Raw genomic sequence first — 11,302 nt, 5'->3', positions numbered from 1 at the left:
TGCATGGAAAGCCAGGCACGATGGCACATGCCTGTCATCCCAGCATGTAGGAATTACAGGGAGAGGATTAGGATTCAAGGATAGCCTCTGCTACTTAGTGAAGTCAAGGCTAGCTTGGTCTCCATGAGACCCTAACTCAAAATAACAAAACAGGGCTGGAGAGATGGCTCGACCATTAAGAGCACTTGTTGCTGTTGCAAAGAGCCCAGGTTCAGTTCCTACATGTCAGCTCACAACAGTCCATAACTCCAGTTCCAGGAGATCTGACACCCTCTTCTGACCTCCGAGGGCACCAGGCAAGCATGTGGTACACAAAATTAGATGCAGGCAAAACACTCAGATACATAAATAAAATAAATCTTTAAAAATAATACAAAGGATAACATAGACAAGGTTTTAAAAATTATTACTGGGAGCTGGAGAGATAACTCAGCGGTTTAGAGCACTGGCTGCTCTTTCAGAGGATCCTGGTTTGATTTCTAGCACCCACATTACAGCTCACGACGATCTGTAACTCCAGTTCCAGGGGTCCTAAGATCCTTCTGGCCTCCTGGGGCATCAGACATGCACATGGTATGCAAAACACCCATGCACATAAATGAGATAACTAAAAATATAAGTAAAGTCAATAAAATGATTGCTATCATTTTTTAGGCTGAACATGTTCAGTTGTATCTGTAGTGTCTTTTACTATAAAACCATTTTATTAAACAGCCAGCATTCTTAGAGGACACCTACATTTGACAAGGCAGGTGGAACATAACTAAAGTAGTGATACTCAGTAATAAGCACTTAGTTTTGAGTGTTTGGGCTTCCTGAGCCTCAGTTTCCCTATATACAAACATGCTGGTGACACAATAGACTTTGTCCTCCATGTGCAGGTCCTGGGGTCCCTTTCTCCCTCTCCTCTGCCCCTCTCTCTTTTCTGGCACACACACACGGTATGTACTTGCATGCATGCACACACAATGACAGCCAGGCTTCCTCCGTTCAGGGCCAACAATGGTTCCCAGAATGCTGATAGGGGTCCCTGGTGCTCTGGAATGGGATCTCCTGGTCTTAGTCTCTCTGGCTGAGGCCATCCAGCCTTTTCTGCATCTCTCAGGGGTAAATGGAGCTAGCAGGATAGCTCCTGCCTGTAACTGCAGCACTCAGGAGGTTGAGGTAGGAGGCCACTGGGTTGTTCAAGGCCAGCATGGGCTGTGAAGCTTGACCTTGTACCAGAAAGAGTGACGAAACCCAAAGGAAATACAGAGCAGAAGGATCTGTCCATTATCTAAGCCCCAGGCAGACGCAGTAAAGGGCTTTGCTCATCTGAGGGATCTTGACCAGTGACCTGTCGCCTCTTGAGAGTGAGGGATAGGATGAGTTTTGCAGTGTGCTTAACAGCATTCTTCATGAACTCTCCCACAGAGATTGGTGTCAATGTCCCTCCTTTCTCTGGTTTTCCTCCACCACTATGCATCTGTGGTGGTGGTACCCTCCTGTCTTGGGAAAGTATTTATTTCAGGAAAAGTGTCCCTGGCCCCGAGTGTGGTTGCATCTCTGAACCGGCTTCAGACACAGGCTGTGGAACTGAAATGGAGTGTCCTGGTCTCCACCAAACAGGAAGGTGCCACCTCCAACGGCTGTGGCCCCACTTGTGCACTTGGAAGTCTGGACCAGGCCGGTGGACCTGTCAAGTTGTTGAGCTGAACCATCGAGGCCGTGCTATTCCGGTTTTGCACAGTGCGCAGAACCTGCTTCTGCAGAGCCTGCCTCCCTTAAGCAGTCGGGTGGCACAAGCTCCCGCGCCGCCCAGACTTGGCGTGGCCAGGGGCGTGGCTAAGGATGCTTGGGCGGGGTCTGGCCAGGGACGGGGCGGGACCAGCGCGGGTCTGCTGGGGGCGGGGCCGGGGCAGGAGAGGGGCGGAGCAGGAAGGGGCGGCGGCCCTGCCCGGCTTCCGCGTCACGGCCCTTAAAGCACCTGCCCGCCTGTCGCGGCTACGAAGGTGCCATCCGACCTCGGGACTTGGCTCCATGGACACGCTACGGGCTGCGTCCGGCGCTCGGCGGGGTGAGTGAGTGCTGCGGGGTGGGACGGGTGGGACGCTGCGATGGGACTGACCTCGGGAGGGTCGCGGGCCGCGTCTCCATCGCGGATCACCGGGACCCCGCCGAGTTCACCCTGGTGAGTGGAGCGGGCTGTCTTAGGGCACCCAGCATGCGCGAGGCTCTAGCCGGGACTGCCTCGCGTCACCGGGCCCGGTAGCCAACCAGAGTCTCCCAGCAACTTTTCTCCCTGTGGGTCACCCCGGAAACTTGTCCTTCTTGGAATGGGACTCCGGCCCTGGGCTCTTAGTATGGGACTGGAGAACGAAGGCGATGGCCACAACGGGGAAGCCCCTGAGTCCCCTGCGCACTTCCAGCCCCCAGTTTCCTTCTGAGAGCCCCGCCCCTGCCTCTTGGGTCCCTTGGGTTGGCGTGGATCAGGACGGGGTTGGGGGTGGAGTCAGACAAGTTCAAATTTTTGGTGTGTGACAAACTATGAGTTGACGACCTTGAGTAAATTCTTACTGATTGTGCCTCAGTTTCCCTCATATAAGAATAACTCCTTGCCGAGAGCTCTTGAGAGCCCAGCCTAAGCTGGCGCGTGAGGATGGCTTTGGATAGTGTCACCTCGGTTCATGTTGCCTCATCCTGTGGGAGAGAGAGCTACATTGGGTATTCCTTGCCCCTAACCCTGTGGTCTGGTCGATAGGAGCTGTGATGGACGCCTTCCAAGAATCTGAGATATGAGTGACCCCCGTGGAAAAAAGCCTGTCCAAGAAGCCAGCCCCGCCATGAGTCTGTGGGATCTTGAAGACAACCACAGCTGCCGGGGTCGCCCTCAGCCAGCCCAGGATCCTGAGGCTAAAGAGGCCTCTGCTGAGTTGCAGATGAAGGTGGACTTTTTCCGAAAACTGGGCTACTCGTCCTCCGAGATCCACAGTGTCCTGCAGAAGCTGGGGGTCCAAGCAGACACCAACACCGTGCTGGGGGAGCTGGTGAAGCATGGTTCAGCTACTGAGCGAGAGTGCCAGGCCTCGACAGACCCCTGCCCCCAGCCCCCTCTGGTGCCCAGGGGCGGAAGCACCCCCAAGCCTTCCTCTCTAGAACCTTCACTCCCAGAGGAGGACAAGGAGGGCAGTGACCTGAGACCTGTGGTCATCGATGGAAGCAATGTGGCCATGAGGTATGTGTCACTTCTGTGGAGAGGACCTGTGGAATAGCATCTGTGGCTCTTTGGGGGGAAAAAAGCTTTGCTTTCTTTGTGACTGGTAAGGGAGTGCAGACACTCTCTGTGAGGTCCCACCATGTGCCAGGAGGCTCCCTGAAGCCTTAAGACTTCTTGGGGTATTTCATGAATGTCCTAAGAAGGAAAGTGGGAGCTCAAACCCTTTCCCAGGCATGCTTCTTGATAAATGGGAAGCAAGGATTCAAACTCAGCCTTTCTGTGTCCAGAGTGTACCTTGCACCATGATCTCCCCTGAGACCAGTCTCACCTATGACATGAGGCAGGACAATGCAGGGGATTCACCTGTGTGCCTCAGCTTTCTGGGAGCTTAACGGGTTGAGCCATTTCTCGACTCTGTCAGTCTTTCCTCGCAGGTGGCCCTTGTGGGGAGAAAATGCAAAGAACATGGAGAGTTGCGAGTATTAAGTGAGCAGTTGTTGTTATTCCGCATCCCCTGGGACCTCCTTGTCCTAGACCTGAGCTCCTACAGAAGCAAGGCTTAGTTAGCTAGCTGTCGAGAGCGTCCTAGCCCTGACCAGGTGGAATCTATTGGCCAGATCTGGCTCCATGGGTGTGTGCAGGTGGCCTGATGCTCTGGGCTCACGTGAGCCCTGATGGGATCTAGATTGCCTGAACTGATGCTGCCTGGGCTGGACTGATCTCGGGGGGTTCCCAGACCTCAGTGCTTGTCGCCTTTGCAGATCTCACAGGGAATGGGCTGGGGAGGAGGCACAATGTGAGCCAGGCTGCCTCTGACCTTAAGGAGCCCTTGACTTCTCCCTTCTATCCAGGCCGCACCCTGCAGCCCTGCTTTCTCCCGGTTCCCTGAACTACGGGCTGGTGAGTCAGGACTGGGTGGATCACACACAAGGAAAAGTTCCTGTTGGCAGAGACCAGGGGGGACCCCAGCAAGAGAACAGGAAGAGGGGAAGTCTCCTTCCCAGTTGCCCTGAGGGCTCTCCCAAGTGGACTGCCCAACCTGTCATGATGTCAGCTTCTTCCCTACCTGGCATTTGGTCCTGCCTACTCCCAGCCCAGCTGGGTCAAGTGAGCTGTCCAGCTGGTCCTGGCCCTACTTAGCTGGTGCACGGGGCAGGGGCAGCCCTCTTCTACACCTTTGGGGCTGATCTTGGGTGGAAGGCTGAGAATCGCTGGCTTCCACGCCAGAGGGCAGCGGGTCAAACTTGTACATTCAGAGTCTGGAGTTCTCTCTGAGGTTCTGGAATAGGGTAGGAATTAGGAGGGGTCTGACTTTCCCTAGGAGTCATGGGCTGGGTGTTAGGAGTCTTGTGGGCAGCCATGTGCTATGTGTATTTGTGTCCTGGGCCGGGGAAGGAGGGGCCTGGACGGGAGGAGGGGCCGTGGTGGAGGGTTCAGGAGAGCTGATACCAAAGAGACAGACAGCTACTGTCTGCGGGGCCGTCTGCCCGCCTGCCTATCTGCTGGGGGTTTCTGAGCTGGGGTGGCCACGGAAGGGGAATTCCAGCCTCACACTTCCTGTCTCAGCAGCTGCTTCGTTCCTACCCTACTGCTCCCCACACACACAAGGGCAGGCCAGCTAGCCCCCACCATATGCAAATCGTGGGGAAATTCACCTCTGTTTCCTTCTAAGGGAATTTTCCTCCACTCGCTAGGCCCAGCCCAGGCAGTTCTTTTTCACCTGGGGAGGCTAGCCCTGCCTTGTCCTTGGGCAGGAGCTGGAGTCTTTTCCCCATACAGAGTCCATCAGGCTGGGAGCCCTGACCTGTGGGTCTGCGGGACTCTGAGGGTGGGAGGAAGTTGGTTTTCCTGGGCCAGCCAAGCTTCCTGCATTGCAGTGAGCTGAATGAGCTGTCCAGGCGTTCTGGGCCTCAGGCCTCAAGTGCTCTCTCTGCCAAGAATAGGGCTGTGACTACCTGCTGAGGGAACATTCCTGTGCGGCACTGCTGAGAGTGGACTTGACCCCAGTCGTGGTTGTAGACGCCCAGAGGCAGGACACAACCTAAGATCCCTGGCATCGTGAGATCCTCCAGCTTGACTTTGCTGGTCCAGGAGGGGCCCATGAATACAAAGCGAGGTCAGGGGACAGGTGGACACTGCACACTCAGAACAGTGAGCCATGAGGCAGATGAAGACTACCTCACATCTGGGGGAGACAAGAGAGTGCCCAGGGAAGGGAACAGAATGATGGGGCAACGCTGGACATTGTGAAGCCACAGATGGCGACCTGCCCTGGAAAGGGCTTCTCAGAGGTTTTGACATGTCACCTGGCTTCCAGAAGGAAGTGTAAGAATTTGCCAAGAGTCCATCATTTCTCTCTGGTTCCAGGGATGCCCCTTCCTCTCCATATGCAGAATGCGCATCATTGATACTTGAGTTCAGAAACTACTTTTCTCTCATATAAACTTTGGGTCTTCCCTAAGAGACAAGATGGCAATCCAGTAGTCCCACACCCCTGCTCGGCTTTCACCTCTTAGCACTAGCCAGGTAACTTGTACGTGTCGTGGAGTCTTCATTCCCAGCACTGAAAGGTCTGGGTGACCCCCGTGCCTTTCCCGACCATCAGGGCTGCTGGTACCTAAATGCCAGCCGGAGTGGTTCTGATCACTAGCTGCTGTGTGACCCTGGTGACTAAGTCTCTGGACCATCTGAACAGAGGGAAAGGGGAAGGTAATTGCAGTACTTCTTGTGGGCTTGCTCATGATTCTGGGAAGAACATAGAATGGCCAGGCTTGCAGCTCCCCGTGAGTGTTAACTCTATTATGAGCAGGCTACATGGGAGTCAGGGAACCAGGAAGGTATGAGTGCTACCTTGGGGGTGAACTTTGTTTCCTCTACAACTCAAAGACTTCTAGACTTTGGAGCCTTCTTCCCCCGCCGCCCAGATAGCCTCCATGCCTCCAGTTACCCCACTTCCCACTCTACGTTCTCTTGGGGCTCCAGCTATCACTCCCCCAAAGCTACCCACAGGATGTGGTCTGCCATGGACTTGCCTCTTTTGCGTAACATTTATTCTGTTTTATTTGCCAAATATGAGTCTGAGTTGCTCACTATGGTGCTAACCAGAGGCTGGGATTGCGGGGGAGGGAGTCCCCCTTCAGTACTTCCAGGAACTCCACCGTAGCAGCTGTCTTTAGCCTCAAGCCTTAGGCAAGTTTGTCCCCTGGTGTGAAGTGGCTTGTCTAAGGAAAGATGCCGTCCACAAAGCGCGTGGGCCGAGACCCACGCTCCTAGGTCAGCCTAGGAGCCAGCTCGGCTGCTTCTGAGGAAAGCCATGTTTAGATAGAAGAAGGCCAAGGCCTGACGCCCCAGCCCTCCTTGTGAGCAAGCAGAGTTCCCCAGCAATTTCCTGCCCATCTTTCTGCCAGGAGTCACACCCTCCCTGGGGCGGGGCGGGGGGGGGGGGGGGGAGTGTGAGGCGGGGGAGAAGAGGACACACGGACATGCAGGGAGGGGCAGGCTTGCAGGGAACTGGCCTCTTGAGAGGAAAAGAGATGGCCTTTCACTTTCACCCGGAAGAGCTCCTGGAGTGCCTCCTGGCTGTTATTTCCCGACTTCTGTGGAAGCGTGACAGACACCCCGTGCTCCTTCCCTTGCACCCTTTGGGGACCCAAGCTGAGACCTGGTGCAGAGACTGAACTTTAATCCAGAGCAGTCTGGTTTTTTCTCCTGCTTTACATGGCTGGTGCCTTCTTGCTGTGTTGAGGTGACTCAGCCTCCGTGTGCACATCTGTGTCCCCGTGGCCCCTGTAGCTCCTGGGTGGGGCAGGATCCCCAAGTCTCCCATCACCTTTCCCCACCCCCAGGTATGTTGCAAGTGGCCTGACCCTCCCCCTCTACGTGGGGAGCCAGTGTGGCTAGATTCCTGGGTGGATCCACACTTTGAGATGGAATCTTAGGGAAAGTCCCAACGAGGGCTGGCCACCGGGCGCTGTGGGAACCGGCCCAGGGACAAGGCCTTAGGCCCTACTGGCAGAGAGGGCCAGGGCTTGCGTCCTGCAGCTGCCCAGCAAGGCCAAGCAGGGCTAGAGCATGGCCCACTTCCCACTCCTGCTCCAGCCTGGGCGACCGCAGACTGGCTGCTCTGTGTGAGCTGACATGTCTCTCTTCTGCCAGCCACGGGAACAAGGAAGTCTTCTCTTGCCGGGGCATTCTGCTGGCTGTGAACTGGTTTCTGGAGCGGGGCCACACAGACATCACCGTGTTTGTACCATCTTGGAGGAAGGAACAGCCTCGGCCAGATGTGCCCATCACAGGTATGGATGCCGTCTGGAAGGGGATGGCCTCACTGTACCAGGGACCCTGGTGCTCCTCAAAAGAGTCACTGAATAGGGCTAACGCCTTCTAGATTGTAAACAAGGACCAGTCTGTCTTTTTCCACCACCTGATACCTTCAGCGGCCCAGCTCAGACAGGAATGGCTAGAAGTCACCTTGTGCAGCCTTGGGGTATCTCCCTCATCCTACTGGAGGGGTGTCCCTAGTTCAGCCTCCCCAGTGGCAGAGGGGCAGTATAGCTTCATGATTGAGACTGTGGGTGCTAGTCCAAGAAGACAGGGTGAGAGGCTTGGCCCCGAGTAACCCGGGCGAGGGTCTTGAATAGCTATGTTCTGAGCCATGGGCTCTTCCTCTGTGAAGTGGGACAGGGTGGTGGTGTGCTGACAGTACCCACCAAACACTGCTGAAGGAGCAGCCGAGATGGTACGGCGGTGCCTAACCCAGCGCAGTGTGAATGCTTGGTATGTTCGAGCTGTGGCCACCACCCTCACGAGAGCCCCCACCTTGAGGAGGAGGAGGAGGAGGAGGAGGAGGAGGAGGAGGAGGAGGAGGAGGAGGAGGAGGAGGGAGTGACCGGACAGCTTCTCTGGGAAGTCTGCAGGTCTGGGCCAGGCTGGGGACTCTGGGCCTCTTCTGAACAAGGCTGGGAGCATTGTTCTGAGTGTATAAGGGACCAGGGCCAAGACACTTCTTCCTGGACCCCTGTGGTATACAGGCAGGGCACAGAAGTCAGAAGGGAAGCAGGAAGAGCCGCTCTGGGTCCAGCACCCTTGCCGAACGGGATGGTCCTGCGCACAGCTGCGCTTGGTTTCCCCGTGGCTGACTGGTTCCTGTCCTCTTGAAACTGGTGTGAACAGCCTCTGAGTCTGGCCGCTGGGACATGGAGCCCCGTGGGTGCCCCCAGGGTGCCCAGTGGCCCCTGACCTGGACCTTCTGTCATCCCCCAGACCAGCACATTCTGCGGGAACTAGAGAAGAAGAAGATCCTGGTGTTCACACCGTCCAGGCGTGTAGGTGGCAAGCGCGTGGTGTGCTACGATGACCGCTTCATTGTGAAGCTGGCCTTCGAATCCGACGGGGTGGTGGTCTCCAACGACACGTACCGGGACCTCCAAGGCGAGAGGCAGGACTGGAAGCGCTTCATTGAGGAGCGGCTGCTCATGTACTCTTTCGTCAATGACAAGTGCGTTACTGCCGGGGGACTGGGAGAGAGACTGGGGGTGGACTCTGCGGGGCCCATGGTCTGGGTTGCTACTTTGGGGGGTGACGTGAGTAGCGGAGGGAAGGCTGAGACCAGGAGAACTCTTTGATTGGGGGGTGGGGGTTGACACTAGCTTGAGACAGGCCCAGTGAGTTCCTAGATGGCTCTCTCCAGGAAGTCTGTGGCAGCGTACATCCCAGGATGCAGTTAGCATGTGCTCTCTCGATGCCCTGAGGGCTCCCAGCCTGGGGAATGCCTGAAGGTAATCCTGAGCTATACCCTCTGAACCGAGGGATCCCCTTTTCCTTTGGGGTACCTGAAGACAGGCAGTTTTGGGGGCTGATCTACTCTTCCCAGGAAGGCTGGCTAGATAGCCCTTTCCTTGGTCCCTCTTCGTGATTTCTTTCTCCTGAGCATTCCTTTCATCTACTGCAGGTTCATGCCCCCTGATGACCCTTTGGGACGGCATGGGCCTAGCCTGGACAACTTCCTGCGTAAGAAGCCACTGCCTTCTGAACACAGGAAGCAGCCATGTCCCTATGGTGAGGCCCAGCTCTGTCTCCAATAGCCCTTTGTACCCCACCTCTCCTCTTGCCTGCCCATCCACCTAGGGAGGCCCGCCTGTGCCCCGGTGGCTTCCTTGTGGGGACCGCGTGTACTGGGCCACCTAAACCCCAAGTCCCTGTGCCTCCTCTTCCCTCTGGCCCCATTTAGAGACATTCTCCATCCTTCTTGCAGGGAGGAAGTGCACCTACGGAATCAAGTGCCGATTCTTCCACCCCGAGCGGCCCAGCCGCCCCCAGCGCTCTGTGGCTGATGAGCTCCGAGCTAATGCCCTCCTCTCGCCCCCCAGGACCCCTGTCAAGGACAAAAGTGGCCAGAGGCCTTCCCCTGCCTCTCAGCCCAGCTCTGTGTCTTCAGAAGCTGAGCAAGGCAGCCTGGATGGGAAAAAACTGGGGGCCAGATCATCCCCAGGCCCCCACCAAGAAGGTTCAACACAGACCTTTACTCCGGCTGGCAGGAGTCTCCCTGTCAGTGGGAGCAGCTTTGGGCCTACAGAGTGGCTCCCACACACCCTGGACTCGCTCCCCTACACCTCCCAGGAGTGCCTTGATTCGGGCATTGGCTCCCTGGAGAGCCAGATGTCAGAATTATGGGGGGTGCGAGGAGGCACCCCCGGGGACTCGGGCCCGACTCGGGGCCCTTATGCTGGTTATCACACCTATGGGTCTGAGCTCCCAGCAGCCCCTGCCTTTTCTCCCTTTAGACAGCCCATGGGTGCCGGCCACTTCAGCGTCCCCACTGACTATGTGCCCCGGCTACCCACCTTTCCGGCCAGAGAGTACTGGTCTGAGCCATACCCTTTGCCCTCACCCACCCCGGTCCTTCAGGAGCCCCAGAGACCCAGCCCCGGGGCTGGCAGGGACCCCTGGGGCAGGGCGAATGAAAGGGCCAAAGAAAGGGCCGGTGTGTACACCAAGTTGTGTGGTGTCTTCCCCCCACACCTGGTAGAGGCTGTGATGGGGCGCTTCCCGCAGCTCCTGGACCCCCAGCAGCTGGCCGCTGAGATCCTTTCTTACAAGTCCCAGCACCTCAGCGAGTGAGCCAGAAGGGTGGCTCTCAAGGGGCCGTCGTCAGGCATCACAGGTCGGTCCCCAGCCCCTGGCCCACCCTGGAAGCTGGACAGAGGGACGAGTGGAGCAGGCAAGAGAATCCTCAAACCAAAGAGACCATAGGATTGGTTCTGGCCCTGTGGCACCTCTACCCCGCACGGGTCAGAAGCGATCACCCTGTTGATACACATTGTATCTCTGTCATTTAAGGAGACGCTGCCGGTCAGGCCGTCCGTCCGTGGCTGATGCCCAAACCCTCTTTTTTTTTTTTTTTTCTCAGAGGGCGGGGAGGGAGGCCTGGGGGAGCAGAGGCCTGAACCAGACCCCACCCTCCACCCTGTCCCTGGGACGCCGGAACCACCGGCTAGTTGGGCACCATGTGCCTGCCCTCCGAGGCCCCCCTCAAGCAATGCGGCTTCATCCCTGTTCACAGGGCATGAGGCTTCATGTTAGTAAGCAAGATGCTTCTTATAACCCGCCCGCCCGCCCGCCCGCTCTGTCCCCCTACCCCGTCACCCCACCAGGGCTCCAAGGCCCTCTCCCTCCGCACCTATATTACCTTTCCCCATGGGTGGGAAGATACATGTATGCTATGTACAGAAAAAAAAAATTTTGAAATATTTTAAATGGAAAGAATGACAAAAATAAAGGATATTGGAAGTCCTTGCAAGAGGTCATTGTCTTTGGTGTCCTTGGGGGGCAGAGCTGGCCTGGAATGACAAGAGGCCAGTAGGGCAGGTGGCCTCAAGCTTTCGCCCTGGGGAAGCCATCTGACGTCACTCCCTGTCCTCAGAAAGGAGGCTTTCCGGAATTGGCTGGTCCCTTGGAGCTGAGCCTGGGTAGGAGGTGAGGTGTCCCTGGGCCACAGCAGATTGACAGGTACAGGAAGCAGAAGTGGAACGTCATAGAACCCTGAGGCTTCAGCTGGATAGGGTGACCCTGGTGGTGGTGGTGGGGGGGGGATGGAGCTGTTCCCCT

The 11,302-nt window shown here is 56.7% G+C and overlaps 1 protein-coding gene across 1 annotated transcript; it reads left to right on the top strand.

The window, feature by feature from the left end:
- Positions 1–1,945: 1,945 nt before the first annotated feature.
- Positions 1,946–10,994, top strand: Zc3h12a (zinc finger CCCH-type containing 12A). The gene is made up of 6 exons (XM_006980058.4): positions 1,946–2,056; positions 2,741–3,214; positions 7,352–7,491; positions 8,459–8,693; positions 9,147–9,253; positions 9,450–10,994. The coding sequence occupies exons 2-6, from the start codon at positions 2,775–2,777 to the stop codon at positions 10,313–10,315; spliced, it is 1,788 nt and encodes a 595-aa protein (XP_006980120.2). The 5' UTR covers positions 1,946–2,056; positions 2,741–2,774; the 3' UTR covers positions 10,316–10,994.
- The last annotated feature ends 308 nt before the right edge of the window (positions 10,995–11,302 follow it).

The sequence above is a fragment of the Peromyscus maniculatus genome, chromosome 2 (assembly GCF_049852395.1).
Source record: "Peromyscus maniculatus bairdii isolate BWxNUB_F1_BW_parent chromosome 2, HU_Pman_BW_mat_3.1, whole genome shotgun sequence".
NCBI classification, from domain to species: Eukaryota; Metazoa; Chordata; class Mammalia; order Rodentia; family Cricetidae; genus Peromyscus; species Peromyscus maniculatus.
Note: the sequence above shows the minus strand (reverse complement) of the source record. Positions and strands in the feature narration are given on the sequence as shown.

Coding starts and splice junctions, on each gene's coding strand:
- Zc3h12a (XM_006980058.4), top strand. CDS start 2,775: ATGAGTGACCCCCGTGGAAAAAAGCCTGTCCAAGAAGCCAGCCCCGCC. Junction 3,215..7,351: donor GGAAGCAATGTGGCCATGAG/GTATGTGTCACT, acceptor CTCTTCTGCCAG/CCACGGGAACAAGGAAGTCT. Junction 7,492..8,458: donor GCCAGATGTGCCCATCACAG/GTATGGATGCCG, acceptor GTCATCCCCCAG/ACCAGCACATTCTGCGGGAA.